The sequence below is a fragment of the Amblyomma americanum genome, chromosome 11 (genome assembly GCF_052857255.1).
Source record: "Amblyomma americanum isolate KBUSLIRL-KWMA chromosome 11, ASM5285725v1, whole genome shotgun sequence".
Classification (NCBI taxonomy): Eukaryota; Metazoa; Arthropoda; class Arachnida; order Ixodida; family Ixodidae; genus Amblyomma; species Amblyomma americanum.
Genome location: NC_135507.1, coordinates 84481510 through 84496781, shown reverse-complemented (window position 1 = coordinate 84496781; position 15272 = coordinate 84481510). Strand labels below are relative to the sequence as shown.

At 47.2% G+C, this 15272-nt stretch overlaps 2 protein-coding genes across 2 annotated transcripts in view; one reads left to right on the top strand and one right to left on the bottom strand.

Moving 5' to 3' along the window:
- Positions 1–3952: 3952 nt before the first annotated feature.
- Positions 3953–12254, top strand: LOC144109766 (uncharacterized). Its single transcript, XM_077642563.1, has 5 exons — positions 3953–3981; positions 11315–11344; positions 11468–11571; positions 11629–11693; positions 11856–12254. The coding sequence occupies exons 1-5, from the start codon at positions 3953–3955 to the stop codon at positions 12252–12254; spliced, it is 627 nt and encodes a 208-aa protein (XP_077498689.1).
- Positions 12255–13251: 997 nt separating this feature from the next.
- LOC144109765 (acidic mammalian chitinase-like) overlaps positions 13252–15272 on the bottom strand; it is a 13868-nt gene continuing 11847 nt past the window's right edge. Inside the window, exon 7 of the mRNA XM_077642562.1 lies at positions 13252–13512. Within this exon, the coding sequence (XP_077498688.1) occupies positions 13348–13512 (165 nt within the window). The 3' untranslated portion in view covers positions 13252–13347. The remainder of the gene's footprint in view (positions 13513–15272) is intronic.

Here is a 15272-nt window from a genome sequence, read left to right as displayed (position 1 = left end):
TCCACTTTATACCATATTACATGGGACTGTAAAAACAATTATTCATTCCATAAACTAAAAGAGCCCAATGCGGAACAGTGGGAGAGCCTGCTCACCAGCAGCGTGCTGGCGGTCCAAAAAGGACTGGTCCAGCATGCGTATGAGGTAGCAAGACTCAGAGGGGCCCTGGAATAAGGGCACCACCCCTGGAAGATTCGGAACTTCAACATGAAGACACCCAGGTTTCGCTGAATCGACCAATTTTTGGTGCCAATAAAGTTTTTTTTCTCTCTCTCTCTCTCTGAAAATATGGTAAACTGTCATTATCCGTTATTTCAGGCGTATTTCTAACTCAACTGCCAACTTTAAACGCAGAAATTAAAAGGAAAAAACAGTTTTCTCGATTGGGACAAATTTTCTAAGCACGTCTGTAGTTACAAGAAGCTTCAATGGTGAAGACAGAGAGAGAGAAGCAGAAGGACGGAAAGGCAGGGAGGTTACTAGGCGATTCCCAGTATGCTACCCTACACGTGTGGAGGGGAACAAAGGGTGGAAAAAGGAAAGAGCGGCAACGGAATGAGTTTTTTAAGTGTCCGTCGACCACTATGAGAAGAAGACAGAGGGCGCACACTTAAAGTTCAAAGTTTATAGTCGGGAACTAAACCCCGAGGAGCGCCTTCACCGCTTTCCTTTATGATGAAGGTTTATAACCAAGACCCCATAATCTTGGTTTCTGCAAGAGGCCGAGAGTCCAAGCGGCGGACTGTATCAGCCAGGAAGGCACGTGTTTCGCTCAGAAAGAGCTGGGCAGTCAGAGTAGGTGCCCGGTCGTTTCATCGCAACCGCAGTACTGTTCACACGCTGGAGAGTCTGCCATTGCGATGAGATGAAGAACCCCTAAGGGATTAGTTTTTCAGGAGAACACAGGCAGTCATACCAAGTTACCTGTCGCAGCTGGGCACACACCCTTTCAAGGCCACGCTCACTCCCTCTCCACGCTCCACACCCCCGGATTCCTTTCTGCTGAGCTGGTCTTTTTTTCCAAGCTGTGCAGTTCAACTGGTTAATCAACTTTAGCAGCCATCATGCCTGGACAAGATTCACTTTCCCCATCCTAATACCATTCCTACTTCAAACCTTTCTCCCGCTCATCGGTCATTCCACCTCGCAGTGATGACCTTTTTAAACCCCGCTCATGATGAACACTTTGGCCAGATGAAGACAAGTCCATTTGTCGAAAAGTTGGCAAGCACCCTGAGGTTTTCCCCTCTTTTGTTCACTTTAGCAACCTAAGTGGGCAACCTAGGTCACGTGACCTTTTGGCGTCATCACAACCTGCACTCTGGATTTGAGCAAGCTGACCACAGTGGCAGGCAGCAGTTAACTGGTAGCGAAAACTTGCCCGGGAGGAGCAAACTGGGTCGACCGAAAGCTGCACCTGCCATCGCATAGCCGCTGCACCACTGCGCGATGAGTAGAATGAAGACTCCCGGGGATCTATGAATGGAAAGTCGAGAATGACGAATTCCGCATATATGGGCGTAACCCACTAAAGCTATCGCTCCATACCCTTAAGGCGGACCTGAAGTGTCCCCTACAATTTTATCCCTGACCTTATATCCTTGCGCCACCGCTCTATTTTTGAGCCACCAATCTTTCAATCACTTTCTGCCAACTCGTAGCATAGATTCATTCAAACTAGTTTTTGTTATATCCGCTAGGGCCTCAGGGAGAATGACTGTGTCTGATTCGACATCTGAATGAATACTGCCAAGTTCTAATAAAATATGTTAAAAAGGATTGGCTGACTGCGGAAGTATCTCTGTCAGTTGGAAAGGAACCACAACAACATATCTTTGGAAAGTTAGTATCATAACGAAAATAAAGGCAGTGAACGGAAATGTGTAAGCAAAATATTAGGATTTTTTCGGAGACAGAGCATTTCAAGGCCAGCGGGGATAATAACGACGTCTGATACGAGGTAATGGCAACGAAAATCAGTAAACCACCTCGGAGTTTTGCAGCCCGATCTTGGCGGTAGGTGGTCTCATTTTTTCAGTCAAATAACTGTGACGACCACACATACTGGGCGGGTCCACACGTTAGGGAGAGGCATAGACACCGCCAGGCTCAGTTGGAACAAAAATGATATATTCAAGAGTTGCATGTTAACAAGCACATGACGCGGAGGCTGGGGTGCCCAAGCTTACATATGCTGCTGCGTCGGCGCCGGAGTCTTCGTCAAAAGGAACGGTGGGACTGCAGAGTTGACCTTGTTCGTTCGCTGAGGTTCCACTTCTCCTCAGATGGCGTGGGCGCTTGGGGGCGCCGGAGGACCGACTGCCAGCGGTGTCGTCTCGGGCTTTGCTCGTCACCAAACTGACTGGCTTCTTCTGCTTTCTTTTCCCGCCCATTCGGGCGATCTTTCTTTCCAGGCTGGAGCGTCTCCCTCGCCCTCCTCTCAGCGCCGGCAACTGCTGTATTCCCCTTCTTCCCCCGCATTTTCCCACCAGCTTAGGCCTTTTCTCCTCCGGCAGGCGCTCCTGTCGTTCTTGCGGGCTGTGCTTGACCGGTTGAATGCATGTCGGCATGCAGATAAAGCTGACAGTCAGGATGGCGGCCTTCGAGCCTCTAATACACCTTGGCCTTCAACACCCGACGGCTCCTGACGTCATACAGTCTCTTGCTCAAGCGCCTCCGGGTCACGCAAAGGAAGATGCCGCCAGAGATAGTGGTCCTTCGGAGACGAGCAGCGCACTCTCACACTCGCTCAACCTCCGAAAAAATTTTCTCCGAACATTTGAGGTCCATATTTTTTATTGATTTTTGGGGAAGGAAATGGCGCAGTATCTGTTTCATATATCGTTGGACACCTGAACCATGACGTAAGGTAAAGGATAAAGGAAGGAGTGAAAGAAGAAAGGAAGAAAGAGGTGCCATAGTGGAGGGCTCCGGAATAATTTCGACCACTTGGGGATCTTTAAAGTGCACTGACGTCGTACAGCACACGGGCGCCTTAGCGTTTTGCCTCCATAAAAACACAGCCTTCGCGGTCGGGTTCGAACCCGGGAACTCCGGATCAGTAGTCGAGCGCCCTAACCACTGAGCCACCGCGGCGGGTGGGTCCATATACTTAAGCCGCTTTAAGTAGCCTCGCAACGGTACTATCGGCCCAAGAGCACCGCTTCGCCCTACAATGGCATCTGACCGTGACCTTAATCTTCCATTGCTATGACGCAATTTGCTCTTCTACTTAAGCCGGACACAACTCAAGTACAAATCTACGAGTCCACCTCAAAGGGGATCTTCCGGAACTTGGCTTCGGCCTATTTTCATCATCATCATCAGCCTGAATGTGTACACTGCAGGCAAAACGCCTCTCCCATATATTTACAATTAAACCTCTCCTGCGCCAGTTGCGGCCACCTTATCCCGGAAAACTTCTTAATCTCCTTCGCCCACCTTTCTGCCGCCCACTACTACGCTTGCCTTCTCTTGGAATACACTCCGTTACCCTTAAGGATCAACGGTTATGTTGCCTTCGCATTACATGCAGTGCCCAAGCCCATTTCTTCCTCTTGATTTCGACTAGGATGTCATTAACCCGCGTTTGATCCCTGACCTACTCTGCTTCATTCCTGTAGCTTAATATACACCTATCATTTTCCTTTCCATAGCTGGCTTAACCCGTTCGGTAGCCTCCATGTTCCTGCCCTAAAGGTGCGTACCGCTGTAATTTAAAGGTGCCGAAAACCACACACACAAACACAGGAAAAGAGAGCGAGACAATGATCATTACAAACTAAATTACAATGATCAACTAACAACAAGAAGTTCTCTTAGGTTAGTACCGATAAGATGTAGTTATATTTTTTCTCTTGAGGGATATTGGTAAACTCTCATGCATGATCTGAGATAATTTGATATAATATGCGCCCCACCCCATTCTTACTCTTCTAGTTATTTAACTATCATGATCCAGATCTGCGCCCACTACCTGCCGTAAGTAGACGTATTGCCTTGCCACTTCCAGAACTTCGCTACCGATTGTAAACTACTGCTCCCTTCTGAGACTGTTGAACATTAGTGTTCGCATATTGACAGAAAGCTTTGTAATGGTTGTTATTTCTTGAAAGCTGCCGGCACGGGGCTTTATCGCTTTGTTAGTGATGGAAGACACGACCAGATTTATCTCGATTGGACGCGTAGCCGACTCCACTTTTTTCCAAACTGTTGCGGTTAGTTTGCACGCCGTATCTCGAAAGTTCGTCGTCAGCTTTAAATTGAGCACGGTGCCAGGGGAGTCTCCCCAGGCCCGCTCCCCCGGCTGTGGGTCGCTATGTAGCTGTTTACCCCCCCTCCCCCCTCATTTTTTTCCCATTTTCCCCACCTACGGGAGGTAAAATTATACCATTGCCCTCGGGCCTTGACCGCCGGCTGGAGAACCACAACTCCCAGAGTGCATCGCGGCGACGGAGGCGTAACGAAACAGCTGGCGAAATCGGTCTCTTGCACGGAGTTTCTGTGCAACAGACGTTCTCACTTCAACTATCCTTGCGTATTTCATCTGCGTTGCGGTTCAGTTCTGATATTGCGATTTCTTGTGCTGGTTCGTTTCTCTTGGCCGGAGATGGAGGTGTTTCTGCACACTAATTAGCATAAGTACCTCTAAGTTGCGCGGTTGAAATCGGGGAGATAAATACTTTTGCCCCATTTCATAGTGGCTGACACCGTTCGAAACCGTCGGACCCCACCCCGTGATCGCGCACGCCGACCACGGCGAGCATTGCTCTGAGGGAAACAAAGGAGCGACACTCTGGCTGACACAAACAGGCATTTATTGCTACAGCAACAAAAACGCCAGCTAGCAACAAAACACGCAAAGGAATCGAGGTCGTCCAACTCACCAGCACGGTTACGAGCGAATCAAGCTATGGCAAGGGATACTCCGAAGCCGGACGGGAGGAGGAGCGGGAGCACGTTCTCCCCGCCACTTCCTCGTCCCGCTGGCGAAGAGCGGACCGCGCGCCGAAGTCTGTACGCGGCGACGTTCCCTAGCCGAAGCGGCGAACAGCGTGTGCTGCTCCTCGCGCACAGATTTACCACATACAGCACATTTGTCATCTTCTTCGTTAAATTTTTTTCTGTAGCTGCGCGTTCTAAGACACCCTGACCTAGCTTCAAAGAGGAGGGCACTGCCTCTTGAGTTATCATAAAACGTTTCCTTCCTGATCTGCCTTTTCCAGCATCGATATAGTTCTACACTATGCTTCTTTTCCACTGAATCTATCCAATTTTTACCTTCGACGTTTTTAGCCTGTCGTTTAATGCTCCTACTTTCTCCTTCCTCGTCTCTGGCAAACTTACTGGCCAGGTTTCTAGTTCGTTTCCGCCACTGTGTGTCAACGCTCTTTCTGTACAGGTATTTAAATACCTTAGCTGCCCACCCGTTGTCATCCAATTTCCTTAGGCGTTCTTCGTATAGTACTTTACTCTGAGCTTGCCGTGCTTCGAATGTTGCCCAGCCCATATCCCCTGTACTGCCTCGTTTGTGGTTTTCCCGTGGGCACCTAGTGCTAATCTTCCGACAGTTCTCTGATTTACTTCTAGTCGCGACTGAACTTCAGCCCTTAAGCATAGAACCGCATTCCCGAAAGTAAGCCCCGGCACCATTATTCCTTTCCAAATACCTCTGAGGACTTCATACCTGTTGTACCCCACAATGCCCTATGTGTCATTATCCCGGCATCTCTTCGCCCTTTTGCTATGAGAGACTGTTCGTGCTTTTCCGTGTACATATGCCCGTTGTTTACCCATACCAAGAGATATTTGTATTCGGCCACTCGGGCCATTTCATGGACTTGTACTGTAAGCTCCTGATCAGTTGTGCCGTTGAAAACCATCAAACCTGACTTAGTTATGCTAAAACTGAAACCTAGACTGTCTCCTTCGTCTCCACAGCAATTCACCAAAGTTTGCAAATCTTCCTGGCTATCTGCTAACAGTACAATATCGTCCGCATACATTAAACCCGGTGGTCATTGCTCAGCAAGCTTTCCGCCTAATGTGTATGACAGATCATAACCTAGATTGCTTCCTTGTAGCCTTCTTTCAATACTTATCATATAAAGCATGAACAGCAGCGGTGATAGAGGACAACCTGTACAGTTGTTGTATTCTTAATTCCTTCCCATGTTATTTCAACTTCATTTTCTCGCTACATTTCCTGTAGAAAATTAATTACCCCATGACTGACACCTTCACCTTTTAATATGTTCCACAGGAGTTCCCTGTTCACGTTGTCGTATGCACCGCTTATGTCCAAGAAGGCTAAATACAGAGGCCTGTTTTCCGCCTTAGCTATTTCTATGCACTGGGTAAGCACGAACAGGCAATCATCTAAGCGCCTACCACTTCTGAACCCGTTCTGAAGTTCTCCGAGTATTCTATTACTTTCTACCCATGACTGCATTTTTATTTTCACCGCCTGCATCGCCAGCCTGTATGTAACTGATGTTATCGTAATCGGTCGGAAGGATTTTATGTTCGTCTTATTGCCTTTTCCTTCATAAATCAAATTCATTTTGCTTTGTTTCTACCTGTGCGGAATTTGTTGATTCGTTATGACTGCCTCCAATACTTTTATCAGCGTTTCCTTGCCTCTTGGGCCAAGTTGATTAATTAGCTTGATTGGAATTTCATCGGTCCCTGCTGACGTACATCTTGGAATATTTGCTTCCGCCTTTTTCCAGTTAAGATTCGTCAGTTCCACGCTGTTTTCTATTGTGCGTTCCTGTGTTGCTCCCTCATTTGGGGTGATTACTCTATCGTCTTTCTTAAATGACTCAGCTATAACTGATGAAATGTAGTTCACAGCGTCATCTCCCTCTAAACATTTTCCTTCGGGATCGTGAATCTGTTCCTGCTTTCTGTGATTCGCTTTGCCCAGCCAGCTTATATGGTTCCAGAATTTTCTTGGCCCCCTTTAGTTGCATCGCGAACTTCAGCCAGCCAGCGATCAGAGGACTGCTTTATTTTAGCCTGGACGAGGACCTGCACTTGCTGTTTCTTTTGCCGTTAAGATTCCCATTTTCGGCCTATTTCCTCTTCAGATAACTGCGCCCTCTTTGCTTCTCTGTGTTCCCGTGATGCCAACCGTCGTTGTTCGATGGCCTCCCTAATTTCCTTATTCCACCAACTTCGTGGCTTCCACTTTCCTCTCCAGCGGTTTACTCCTTTTACTTGTTTTATTTTTGTACTAATGAGGAGTTCTAACTTATTATAATCCCACTTTTCCATGGGATGTGTCTCTATTGCTTCCTCTATGCAGGCCGCTATTTGCGCTATTTGTTCGCCATTTAATTTTGCGTACTCTTTTTGACTCCCCTTCATTTTTCTTTTGAGCAGGGTTCCCAACTGTAGACTAATACGCTTTTGATCACTACCGAGGGTGTACTTCCCCTCTTCGTCTATTTCCATCATTGCGAGCTTGCTATACACCCCCTGCGAGATTAAGCAGTAGTCAATGGTCGTTTGCCTGTTTCGGGATTCCCACGTGATTTGTCCCTCACACTTAGTTTCTCTATTTACAATAACTAGGTTGTGTCGCTCACAGAAGTCTAGCATCAACTTCTCGTTCTAATCTGTGTATCGATCCAGATCCTCGATGTGGCCATTCATGTCCCCCAACAGAATAATATCGGCGCCTTCTCCAAACTGCTTTATATCGTCATTGAGACACTTAATTAGATCCTTGTTCTCTTGCCTCCATCTGTCTTCCTTGTCCCTAAATAAACTACTCCTAGCCATGTCCTTTTAACCGGTAATTGTACCCGATACCCAGACATGTTCTTTGCAAGTTGACTTTATTCTTTGCCAATTTGTTCCTTGATGTATCAGCATACCTACCCCTCCTCCCTTCCTCTCCGTTGTTCTTCTGTTGCTCCCTTCCCAGACATAACCATCAATATAGGGTGGGTTTTCTAGATCCCTGAGATGTGTCTCGCATAGCGCGTATACACCTACTTCTTCGTCCTTCAACTGCTGTTCCATCTCTAACCACTTCGCTCTCTTTCTACCGCTTTGCATGTTTATGTACCTGATCTTGGTGTTAAATTTCTTTTTTGTAGTTTTCTTCATGGACCTCCTAGTGGCAATTTTATTGGCGTCAGCCTCCATTGCTACACTTTCTACTTTGCTTCTACCTACCCCTATGCCCTGAGCCGCAGTGGACCCCCTAAAAAAGCTACTACCCGGCCTGCCAGGCGCCACCCGATCTCGGCTCCTAGCCTTCTATTAAAGTGGATGACATCTCGTGTAAACCCTCCGGCAAAGCCTGCTCTATGCACTTCCCTGTTTATGTCTGCCACTTCAAAGCCTTTATCATGGCTTAACTTCCATATCTCCCGATTAACAGCCACAACGTCCTTGGCAATTTCTCCGTTCCGTCCTTGCACTTCCGGCACTGTGCACACCACGATCTGGACTTGCTCTGCCATCGCCCTTCAATCGTCAACTCACTCCGCTAATCTTTCCACTACTTTTGCGGCTTCACCATTCAAGACATCATTTAGTCCCGCCGTTATCACTACCAAATTGCGCTCTTTAACATTCTTAGAAAGTTCGCTTTTTGTCTCTCTCAGTACTGCGTCCATTTTCCTGCGTGGGAATGCCCCGACTGCTACCCTGCCTATCACCCTTTACACGCTCCATTATAGTTCTTTTGCACCTACTCATATTTGAGTCACCACCGATAAGTACTTGGGTACTCGCTTCCTCCATCCTAACTTCCGGTTTATTATGCCGCCTCTTATCTGTGGCTGCGACCTCATTCCTGGAAGTTATCTTGTTCCCCTTCTCTCCATCTCCAACAGACTTCCTAGCTGCCACGTGTGCGTAGCTGTTCCTGTCTGAACCCGCCTGACCTAACTCCTTATCGCTGTCCATGCCAGCGTAGGCCCCATCCACGTGACTGGCGCTGGAATGTCCGCCAATGTCGCTTCGCTTGGCGGTGTCAACCATTTTTGCGTTCAACAACTCCTAAGCTGCTCTTGGAGTTTGCGCTTCTCTGCCCTCTCTACCTGCAGCTATTTTTCTAGGGCATCCATACGTAGCGCTAGGCTGGCGCTTGCTTCGTCAGCCCTGTCCAGGCGTGCACCTAATACGCAACATTTGCACATAAAATTTGCGCCTTCGGCTTCCTCTACAGATTCGAACCGCGTTTCTTTCAGATTCACCGACGTCTCACACTCCTTGCATTTAACCTTCAGTTGCTTGACCATCTTAGCAGCACTCTATTATTCCTACCACAAAATGCTAGAGAAGACAAAAAATCCACTTGCAACCACGTGCTCAAGTAAAATTCTGCCTACCGCTAAAGCCAATCACCTCTAAAGGAATACTAACTACCTGTCTTCTACTAACTAAAGGAATACTAAATACCTGGCTCACAAGTGAGCCCGGCAGATCTATAGCTGTCAGCCGGAAAAGGCCCGGCCGTTAGGCCACTGACCTGCTCTTTCGCGAGCCCTTCACCCAACTAGCCCAGATCTAAAACGAGCCTAAATCTAAGCTCTCAAAATATTAAAGGAAATAACTCATCGATTTGTCGTAGTCACGCGCTCTCGCAGTCGTCCGTCCGTCAGGTCCCGGTCACCACGCGTAATCCGAAGAGCACCGAGACAAGCGTCCGCACCGCACGGCTGTCAACTGCCAATTGGCAGCGCCGCCGTGGTAGATTCCGCAGTACTGAGTAGGCCGAGGAGGTGAACTCCAGCCACCCTCTTGCCTTTTACTGCGTTTTGTGCAGGACCAGCGGCCGCGTTCGTGTGTTTTTGCATGTTTTGCCCTATGCGATGTCACAAATAATATTCACTGACTTTAGGGTCTTTAAGGGCGTGCATGAATACTTCCATCCCGCCTCTCTGACGGCCGGAAAGAAGTTATGTGACGCTGGACATGTTACTTCTGGGAGCGAAGTGGACGGCGTGAATGTGCGGGCGAAGTGCCATTCTCTGCAGGGGAAACAAGTTTACTGCATTTTATTGCACGTGAGTAAAACTGACATTCTTAACCTAGCTGTTGCCTCGGCTCGAAAATCGGCACCGATGTCGGAGATGTATGTTTTGGGCCGTTTCTGTGCCTTCCGCGCCGTAACCTGCCATAGGCCCCTAATCTTGTAGGCCTCGTTTCATAATTTGGAGCACTGTTATGCACTACTAAACGCTTTTCGTGTATTTCAAGCTGATCCGTGTGGTATGCTGTTTGAGCGGCATTATCGCACGCACAAAAAACGGAGCAACAGCTCCTTCTCAGGAATAATACTCCTTTAAAGAATAGAACTTTGCTCGACGGGAACGCAATCAGTCATGACATGTGTTCACAATGTGCGAATATTTGTTATTGGTGACTAGTTTGGTTCTCCAAGTTCGTGTCAGCTGTTGCATTTGCATTGCGTTTACTGCAGCTAAGCAAGGAAGACCACCAACTGTAAGCTGGACACTGCAGCTGCAGGTACGGCGGTGCAGGAAGCTGCAAGCACTGCGCTGCCGTCGCGCTTTGCGTGAATAAACACAAATATGTCTCGTGCACATCTCAAAGGCAGAATTGGGGAAGGCCAGCAAAAAAGCCGCGTTTTGACGACAAAGCGTCAATTGAAGAACTTTTTGGCCGTAAGCATTGTATTTCGGTGCCCAACTCATGCATGATAAGTGTACTTATGCTTGTACTAGCAAGCATTTTCTTGTGCAGTTGTTAAGCAATCCAGAGGTAAAAGACAAGATTTCTGCCTTCCAATTATAGCAGCCCCGAAGTGTGCTCCAGCTTTATTTCCTCTAATGCACTTACATATTTTCTTACAGCTAACATGCACCCATACGTCGGTGGAAAAGAACCTCCGGAAGCCTTGGACCCAAGCTTCGTCATAAATCATTTTCCCGATATTAACTGCCCAATGACACGAATCTTGAGAGCACAGAATGGAACTTGTGAGGGTGCATGCAAAACAGTGCTCCAGGATATCATAGACCAAATAGTCCTTGAAGAGGACATTATAAAGTTGAAAAATCTTTTGCAGGAACCAAAAGAGGCTCTGCACACTTTGTGAGTGGGCAATTTGAAAAGACAGTCATAATAAAAAGACCATGAGCAAGACATGATGAGAGAAGTAGCCAATTACTACACAGAAAATATAAAATGTGCAAGTGCTCTGCGGCTATGAGCCTTGACGAAAAGGCAGGCTAGTAATTTTAGGCGCGTACTTTGCCTCCTTGTTGACATGCTACATTTGAGAATTGTAGTGGAATGTATCTGCTAAATGTCCTAAAATCTCTGACAGGTGGCACCAAGAAAGAAAGCTTAGGATAACGTGCTCACTAGTCAAGGCGGAAAGCTGGGCTAGTTGGTGTTTCATCATGAATTAAAAGACTAGCGCATATAAAAGACTAGCGCATATGTGTCTTTGTTATATGCGCTAATCTTTTAATTCATGGTGCTCACTAGCACACACTATACTTCGATCGAGGAAGTCGCCCCAGGAGCTGTTGCAAACGCTTTTCAATCGTCGAGGATTTTACTCAGAGGCCACTTCATACGGTACGCTTTCCAACATCACACCATTGCACGTTGCGCTAATTTAAAGTTATTTTTCAGGCATGAAGATGGAGCCAGTGGCACGAAAGGACTTCGAAGAGAAAGTTGGCGCACACGTTGTAGAGGTAATCCACATCTAACCTGCTTGACTTAAAAATTTGTGCGCACACAATGCATAGTCTAGTTGCTCATTGATGGGTACATAACCACTGCATATTTCTACCTTTTCTTTTGCATACAGTCTAGTCTGATGTGACATGCATTTCAGAAAGGGACCTTTTTTTCAGACTGGAATTGTTGTCCACATAGCGCAGCCATGGCTTTGCGGAAGCCCTGATGGGCTTTTTGAAACTGCAAGTGGTGTTTGCCTGCTCGAGGTGAAGTGCCCATTCTCAAGTATAGGAGATTTAATTATTGACGCAGAGCACCAGCTTACATTTGTGCCGTACATTAAGTACACTAATGACAGACTGACCCTACTTCCTAGCCACCAATACTACACCCAGGTGCAACTACTGATGTACATCTGCAACATCAACGAATGCTTTTTCTTTGTTTATTCAACAAGACAAAGCATCACTCTCATTGTAGAGAGGGACAGCCACTTTCTGTGCTCAGCTGTGCGGTCGTTGGAAGATTTTTATTTCGCCTGGCTCCTCCCCGCCCTCGTCCAGAAAAAGAAATAACATTTTCTTAATAAAAACTTCTGTTTATGGGAAGGTAGCACGGGCCTGCTGACTGAATGTGGTGCATGACTTCAGGCCTCACTTTTCAGAGCGCATATTAGGTCGGTGCAAACTTTCTAAAACGCAACAGACGTGAAAGATATCGCTCATTGCTGAAATCAGCTCTGTTGGTACACGCGTAATAAGGATGTTGAACATCTTCATACGCTGACCTGCAACGTCGGCGCCCCCGTTGTTAGTTAAGGTAACAAAATAGGGCCGCATCGCAGGGAAGCAAACCGTAGGGGACCAGTCCCCATCGAGTATAGGTAATTAAAGTAGGGTTTTCATTTCAGAACGAACCCATTATTATATAGTTGTCAAAGTACACTCGAGCTGTGAGACGTGCCGTGAGAGAGGGCACTATGAATTTTTATAAAGTGGTCTTCTTTGCGCTGCGTCGAAATCACAGTGCATGCAGAGCTTCGATTTTTGTTTTCGCCAAATCCCGGCCGGCGACGTGGCAGAATCGAACCCACAGCTCCCGAGCCCAGGAGTAAGATGCCACACGCACAGGTACAACGAAACAGTTACCCGCGTGAGAAGCGGCAATAATCACAGAAATAAAGCCCCCAAAACAGAACTCGGGTATCACATCTCCATGAAGCGGCAATGTACTCGGCGCTTCTGTCAGCCCGGTCATGTCCAACATTCTTGGAGAAAAATTTTGAATATTAGAATAATCTAAGGCACTGTTATGGAAATATTGAAGGAAAGGTCCATTCTTTCCCTGTATGGCATAACCTTTCTTTTATAGTGTTTCCATCACTCGAATCTAAGTTCAAACGGCCATAGAAAAACAATGCGAACCACGTTTGCTAACTCTATTGACGACCGCACACACTTTTGACGACGGCAAAAATGTTAGTAGCAAAAAAAAAATCCAAGCCTGTACACGGGAGACCTGCACATATATTGATTGATATACGAAAATCTGACAATACGCGAAAAATTTGCGTTCATAAATTGGTTTCCGTTCTCAAATGCGTTTGTCAGAACTGTTCGGTATGATACTGTTTATTCTCGGCCCAGATGCGCACCACCCCCTGTTCCCTCAGGTGTCGTGCGTGGGTGGTTTGCGGTGAAAGAGGCGCATGGCGTGCTTGACGCTCTGCGCAAGCGGGAAGTGCTTCTCGGAGCAGATGCCGTGGATGTCGTCCTTGTCCACCTGGACCAGCATCACGCATAGCTCCGGGTGGTTGCGCATCGCCAGCCGCACCTGCGTGAGCGAGCGCAAGAAACGGCAGCGAGGGAAAAGGGAGCTTTAGTGAATCGTTCGGACACGCCGTCTTGCACCGCTTACTACCAAGCAGGACGAATGAGCAGGTGGCACTAAATCCCACCATTCGATGGTCAACAAGAGGCTAGATAACGTCGCTATGCAAATTACTTTCTTGTCTGAATAAAATAAAAACAGTGTAATGCTATGTGGCAGAGATAATTGCCGGCTCGAACTACTACTTGACAGTGCAATTTGTGTTGTTGCGCCCACATTTTATGCACAGTCCACACCTGGTGGCATGCAGGACAAGTTTCTAGCAAACACCGTTGTTAAGAGCGTCGTGGCGCTCATCGTACGCCGTCAGCATGCGGAAAGCTTAGTGCCATCTAAGTTTTAGTGTCTGAGACCAGCACCACTCTGTAGTGAACAGTCCACTTTGTTACGCTCTAGCTCCATTGGTCACGACGACCAGATGATACCGACGAACCGGTCCTCGCTGACGACGACCTCTCTCGAAGTCACAGCGACTTCGAAGAAGCCAGGACTGAAAGCGCCGTCTAGCGTGCAGTTCGCACGCTTGCTTCTGCCTCAATTTGTGCGAAAGAGAAGCACGACGATCAACACCGTTACATCACGGGATACAAATGTATAGAGACAAATACTATTTTCAGACTGAACAAATATTTGGTTAGTGGTTTGTGCGGTTTAACGTCCCAAAGCAACTGAGGCTATGAGGGATAGGACTGAAGAAAGGGAGTAAGATAAAGGTCCTTGTACGTGCCAGCAACAAGATAGAAAAATCAGTGTCCTTTTGCAGTTTGCGGGCTGGTCCGGAGTGATCAGTTTGCACGAAAGCAACCAATGACAGAAAAACTCTGAGACAACGCTTGCAAACTTTGCCAGGAGAACACATGCAACTCGCTATTGTGGTACTGTTATAGAACACTCGCACCTGTGAAGTTTTTCATTTTTTAAGGCAGGCCCTAGCCCCTTACATTTCCAATCAGGAAAGAAACTTGTCGGCGTCCAGGAAAAGTGGTCTACAAAACCCCCAATGAACTAATCAGCAAAGAAAAAAAATTCTTCCGAAGGTGAGGGGAATTGAACCAAGGACCTCCACGTTGCGAGGCGAGCACGCAACCCATAGGGCACAAAACCGCGTTGCTTCTCGGCTAATATAGCTGAATGTAGTGCACGTGTTGCCTTACAACTGTATTCTGTGAAATGTCAATGAAGTATCAATGACGTGTCAATGAAATATCAACAAAACATCAATAAGAAACCAATGAAAGGTCAATGAAAAAATTCTTGCTTTCACCTTCAAAGCACTAAGTAGTTTCAAGTGCCCTAGATAATTTTTTCATTTTTATTTGCGTGTGCGAACGCGCACACAAGCTTAAGCCTGCCTCTCACTGGTATCCGTCCTCCTATAGTTTCGTACCCTTTCTCCCTTAACCTATCCCCCATCGCCGGGGTGGCCTAGTGGTTGGAGCTTCTGCCTCTCAAGCCGGAGGTGCAGGGTTCGATACCCAGTGCTGCCGCGTGCCCATAGCTGATACAATGGTACAGGCTTTTCCCTGACTTGTTCGGGGTGAAATGCATGGGGTATAGGTCTTTTAAACCACCTTCAACAGACCAAAAACGTCTTGTGTCATGGCGTACTTTGGCCACAGATGCCCTTGCATGATAAAAATTTATCATTTAGTACCATCATCATATATCGTATCCTATTCCTCGAAAATATACCATTGTCAAGA

What these genes read in the sequence shown, in the direction of transcription:
- LOC144109766 (XM_077642563.1), top strand. Translation starts at nt 3,953, where the DNA reads ATGATCCAGATCTGCGCCCACTACCTGCC. An exon ending in GAAAGAAAGCTTAGGATAAC is followed by an intron (nt 11,345 to 11,467) that starts GTGCTCACTAGT and finishes TTTTAATTCATG; the next exon opens with GTGCTCACTAGCACACACTA. An exon ending in TTGGCGCACACGTTGTAGAG is followed by an intron (nt 11,694 to 11,855) that starts GTAATCCACATC and finishes CCTTTTTTTCAG; the next exon opens with ACTGGAATTGTTGTCCACAT.